The 5,775-nt window shown below is 41.1% G+C and overlaps 1 protein-coding gene across 1 annotated transcript; it reads left to right on the forward strand.

Annotated features, from left to right (window-relative positions):
• The first annotated feature begins 2,098 nt into the window (after positions 1-2,098).
• LOC106956785 (leucine-rich repeat-containing protein 3-like) lies at positions 2,099-5,539 on the forward strand. Its single transcript, XM_015047829.1, has 2 exons — positions 2,099-2,599; positions 4,337-5,539. The coding sequence occupies exon 2, from the start codon at positions 4,404-4,406 to the stop codon at positions 5,265-5,267; it is 864 nt and encodes a 287-aa protein (XP_014903315.1). The 5' UTR covers positions 2,099-2,599; positions 4,337-4,403; the 3' UTR covers positions 5,268-5,539.
• The last annotated feature ends 236 nt before the right edge of the window (positions 5,540-5,775 follow it).

Here is a 5,775-nt window from a genome sequence, read left to right on the forward strand (position 1 = left end):
TAATGGTGGGCCTTTGATGGGTAAAGATTTTTTTTTTTTTTTAAGAGGGGGGGCGCCCCCCCCCCCCTGTAGGTTTTAGTTTATTCAGATTTATCTTTCTGGAGTTGATTTATATTATTTTGCACCATGAGTCATAATGATGCATGGTGGTGGCTGCATCATTATGGCAAAGGTCAAGCAGTGAGTCTCTGGAATGAATCACTGATGACTCTATTTCATTAGAGAATTAAAATAGCACTCACTTTTAACAATTATGTACAACAAGAAAAAGCAGTGGATGAACATTTTCTGCTGACTTTGTAATGATTTGAGATTTGTGTAAAGTTCATTCAACATTAGAGTAAAACCCTAGTTCTTCACGTGCCGACATCCAAACTTTTTTAATCCGAGTTTGTCTTTGCCTTGAAAGTTACAAACATTGGGAACATTTGTTTAATTGGTAGAGGAACATTTGTCATAGTGGATATTACGTAAAAAACAGTAGTAACAGTAGCTTTCAAAGTAACACCATATTGGCAATTTTATAATTGCCAATATGGTGCTGAAAATGTTTATTTCTTCCGGTAGTGTTTGATGATAGTTTTAGACAGAGCTTGGGTCAAAAACTCTCCAAATAAGATTGTATGTCAGTACGTAGGATTAACAAAACTCCTTCTTTTAAATGAACTGGCTCAGTTACCTGGAAGAGGCTTATCCCACCAGGACCAACATTTGTCATCATGGAATGAAAGTAATCACTCAAGATAGTCTTATATTGATTTGTTACTTATCCTTTTGGAGGCAGTCCATCACTTACAGGTCATAAAAGTTTTCCTTTCACTTGGCATCCACCTTCAGTGACATATTTCAGTTCTGCTTTAAGTTAGAAAGTTTCAGACACCTCAGGTCAAATAGGAAGAAACGGAAGAAATTAATACAGCATATTTCTGGCTTAATCTACTGGCACCCTGGTGAAGATGTCTTAAAAGTATCACTGGAGCAAATAGCAAAGATGAGCAAAGATTGGGGGAAAATAAAGGAAACTCTAAAAATCAAGCTTTTAATTTGAGCACATGTACTGGGTCTGGAAAAAACTGTTAAGAAATAATTGACTTAAGCAAAATCACCAATGATGCCATTGGTGTTACCCCAGGGATCTCGTCAAATAGGGCATTTTTTTTTAAAAAATATGCCCTACTTTTTAAGCTACACAGTGGGCAGGATGTTAAGTTAAGAGTAAACCTGTTAGAGAACACCATCTTGGGGTCATCAAATGTCCACAACAACTATTTGGCACCCTCTACATGCTAATTGGTTGTTAAGAAATTACACGAACAAAGGAAAATTATTTATTTATTTATTTATTTTGCTAAATTCAACTGGAATTTCCACTAAAACTGTTCTTTGGTCAGATGAGACTATAATTGAGCTCCAGGTGAATCTGTTAAGTAGAAGTGTGGAAAACCACATGTTAACTATGATGGAGGCTGTGTGATGATGTAAGGATGTCTCTCTGCCAAAGGTTCTTGTTAAAGTCCATGGCATGAATGCAACTCTTCAATCCAAGGACATTTTAAACGCAAATATTTCAGGAAAGTGAAAATAGGTCATCACAAGGTCTTCTGTGATCTAAAATGATCATTCGAGCACAGAAATGGTTCCCTGTTGACTTAGTATAAAATCAACCTTTTTTTCCCCCCATCACAGTCCACAGGCATAAATCCTGAGGAAAAACCTATTTGCTGAGCTGAAGAGAGCAGAGCAAAAGAGAAGACCCAGGACTCTGAATGATCTATACAGATTCCACAAAGAGGGATAGTCAAGATCTCTCCATCTCTGTGCATTGCTTCCACCTTGTGAAATGTTGAAAAAGAAGAGTGAGTTATGTTCTAACGACAAAGGGGGGAGGAGAGGCTGCACAAAGCGTAACTCCAGGGGTAGCAATTATTGCTAGTGCTTTTATTAAAAATAATTATTACATTACATTCCACAGATTAATTGTTCTCCAATGAGGTTAGGTTTAACTTTTTAGTGCAAGTGTGTGTTCCTGCAATAAAAAGCAATTTTATGGGGTGGCCGCCACTTTGCGGTGTGTAGCTTAATAAATTAAATGTGATCCTGTTATTTATTTGGAGTCTTTTTCTAATTTATCTCTGTGTGTACATGTCCCCATTCACTCAGCTTTTCTGGAAGACTTATTCTAAGAATCTAATTATAGCGAAAGGTAATTAAGTTAATAGCTCATGGAGGTAGCGTGTTCTCAGAAAAGCGAGATGGATGCCGCGGGTAAGGAGAGGTGATGATGGCACACCCTCCGTGTGTGGATTTACCTTTTACAAACACCTATTCTCAGGGAGAGGAAGAGAGAGAGAGAGAGAGGACGAAGAGGAGGAGGAGGGAGAGTTTGCCCCACATCTTCACAGCTAAAACTGCCTCCGTCGCTGAGACAGTCCGAGATGGAGCCGTCTGTGGGCAACGGAGCGCAGCGTTTCCACTCATGGATCCACGCAGAAAAGGGGGATTTTGGTGAAAAGCGAATATAAACTACAAACGGAGTCCGAAATCAACCCCTCTTTCATCCACCATATGGAGTCAAACTTCATGTTAAACTATTTTAAAGGTAAGATAGTTTTGCCGAACATTGTGTATTGTGTGCGTAAAATGTGTTCCACATGTACAGTGGCCGCTGTAGTGGGCTTTCATTTAACAAAAAGTCTATAGTGTAGAGAAACGGTTTCTGGAAACATTAGTTATATTATAAATGGTGTGTTTTATGTGTAATTTATGCATGAAAAAGTTATGAAGCACGCAACAAAAAGAAAACACTGGAATCTTTTGATCAGAGCCATTTATGGCAGTTTCCACCCATATTAACGCGGTTTAAACCTAAATAAACTTTAATTGCAAATATTAAAAAAAATAGCCTGTAACTCATCTAACTTCCTATTAGTACTAAAAAATGTACACATAACATTCAAAACACTTAATTTATAATTGAAATGTATTTTCTTTTGCTCGTTTCTTTTTCCTACCCTCCTCATTCCCATTATTTTTCATGCATCATGTGATTTTTTTTGCTAATTGGAAATTTGCATATATTAATTCAGTATATCAATTAAAATCAAGAAGAGTGCCTGAAATTTCCACCTAATATTACTGGACATACTGGGCATTTTACCAGTTTAATTTGAGCATATCAGACAGACCTAGGGCAATCTAAAAAGTCTGAGGTTCCAGCCTTTAAGCATATTCTTTCTATTTCCAGTGGAGACTAGAGACGCATGACAGTTTTGATTTTATTATGAAAACACAGGGTGCTTGACATTTAAGAGGGTTCTCTTGTAATCAAATTCAAGCAGTCTCTTGTGATTTCTGTCCTATAGAGACATCATTTTCACGATGGATGCACTTGCCTCAGAAAAACAAAGTGGCTCTGGAAACATCGGGTTGAATCGTCAGAGAAAGCTGCAATGAAAAATATCTACAGAGATAGACAGACTAAAAAAAAACAAATTAAACAAAACAACATGCAAATATGAGGCTTCTTCAATTGGAAATAGTTTAACTCACATGAAATATTTACCATAATCTACAGAGTTTTGCACATTGCTTTTGTTTTTTTTAAATTTTGCCTTCCAGTTTCATGAGTGGTGAGCAGATGGTAACACCAAGACTACAGCAAGAGGATTTTTTCCCACTATTGTCACTTATTGACACTGTGAGATTCATCCAGGATTGATGTTCTTGTCCTTAATAGTCTAACAGGCAATGCTTGGGCTATTGATTGTTCTCTCTCTAGCCTCCATCTCTACAGCGCGTAGCACGCTTAACCCTTGCAGCGTGATTAAGCAGCCCTGGTATCATAGAGACATGAATAGAAGGGTAAATGAGATGAAAATGTATCGATCAGGATAATATGATACCTTTTATTCTGGTCTTGAAGGACAGAACAGAAAGAAGGTAGGGTAGAGTAGAGATAATTGCATTATATGATTTGTGTTCTTCTAATGCAGAAATGCAAAAGGGGTTTGCAACCTTATTAGGCCACTTAGGCTATCATTACAGCTGCTCAGACTGTGATTAAATGTAGTTAAATATATTGGTGCATTTTCCAGAAATCTGGTGTTATAACTGGATTAGCTACCATGCAAGATGTTTGTCATGCAAAGAATTAGCTTTATGCATGATTCACTGCAGTGTTGCTCTACAAAGGCCCTTTTGTGTTGGATGGACTCATTTCATTTCTGTAATGCAAGTTTTTCTCCTCTATATAATCCTCTGCATGCATGCTCATTTTGATTGAATGTGTTTCCAGATTTTCTTCTTTACTCTGTTGCCCTTTTTCCCAACCTGCCAGGTTCTCCTGTAGCAACAGCCTGAGTCTGATTGGGATCTGATGTGTGTCATGGGGATATGGTGAGGCGATGTGCACAAGCTTGTGTGAGAAGAGATGTGGCGCCGTCAGTGGAGGAAGGGGAAGGGGGACAGGTGAAAAGCTGGATCTCTACTCATGGCTGTGCATGTCACTCTTGTTCTCGACCCTGTGGGGTCAAGCAACCCCTCAGTGCCCGGACAGCTGCCACTGTGCCTGGGAGACAGCCACTGTGTTGTGCTCGGACGCAGGGCTGCGGGAAATCCCAGAGGGGATCCCACCAGAGACGGTTTCCTTACACCTGGAGCGCAACTACATCCGGAACATCCCAGAGAGTGCCTTCAGCCACCTGGTCCACCTGCGGGACCTCTACCTGTCCCACAACCGCATCGACTCTCTCTCCTCCGGGGCCCTGCGGCACCTGGGACCTGACCTGCGCCTGCTGGACCTCTCACACAACCAGCTGAGGCAGGCCAGCAGGGAGGAGTTTGGGTCCACTCGCGCCAAGACCCGGCTCTATCACAATCCCTGGCACTGTGACTGCACCCTGCAGGAGCTGATGGAGACTCTGAACCTGGAGCCCGAGACCGTGAATGGGATCATCTGCGAGAGCTCCGTGCGGGGCGTGGGGGAGGGGAGCCGGTGGGAGGACCCGGGATCACCAGGCGAGCACACAGGTCAGCCGCTGGTCAAGCTGCTGGACTCCGGGGTGAACTTCTGCAGCCTGCAGAGGAAGACCACGGATGTAGCCATGCTCGTGACCATGTTTGTGTGGTTCTTCATGGTCATTGTGTACGTTGTGTACTATGTCCGGCAGAACCAGGCTGAGGCCCGGAGGCATTTGGAGTACCTGAAGAGTCTACCCAGCCCACGTAAGACCCCTACAGAGACAGACACGCTGAGCACGGGCTTCTGAGCTGAATGCTGTTGAAACTTAACATTCAGATGCCATATTTATGGAACGTGACTCTGAAACGCTGACAGAAGTTACTGAAGTTACCAACTATGGAGGGAATTAACCTTTTACAGCGGTTTGATTATTCCTTTAAATTCTTATTCTAAACATTTATTTTCTTATGACGTTTTTGTTTTTCAGTTTTAGTACAAAATTTGACATATTTTTCAACTTGTACTTTCTGCACTGAGAGAGGAGAGGAAAAGTTATGAAAGCGCAGCAGGTAAAGATAAGGCAGGACTATGTATGGAGAAAGACTTTTTGAACTTAATAACATTCTGTCTCCCTTTGTAGCCCCTCTTTTCTTCTCCCTCCATGCCTCGTACTCTGGTCTTTTATCTTTCATTAGGTTCTAATTAGGAGATGCTGACCAGCTGACCCCTAATGAACACTTGAAAGGCACTAATCAGTTGGAGTGTGTTTGTCAGGTGTGCAAATTCAGATGTGTGTCCTTTAGATGCTGTTTGAG

The sequence above is a fragment of the Poecilia latipinna genome, unplaced genomic scaffold (genome assembly GCF_001443285.1).
Source record: "Poecilia latipinna isolate Pla-1442-1.1 unplaced genomic scaffold, P_latipinna-1.0 Scaffold41, whole genome shotgun sequence".
NCBI lineage: Eukaryota > Metazoa > Chordata > Actinopteri > Cyprinodontiformes > Poeciliidae > Poecilia > Poecilia latipinna.

Coding starts and splice junctions, on each gene's coding strand:
- LOC106956785 (XM_015047829.1), top strand. CDS start 4,404: ATGTGCACAAGCTTGTGTGAGAAGAGATGTGGCGCCGTCAGTGGAGGA.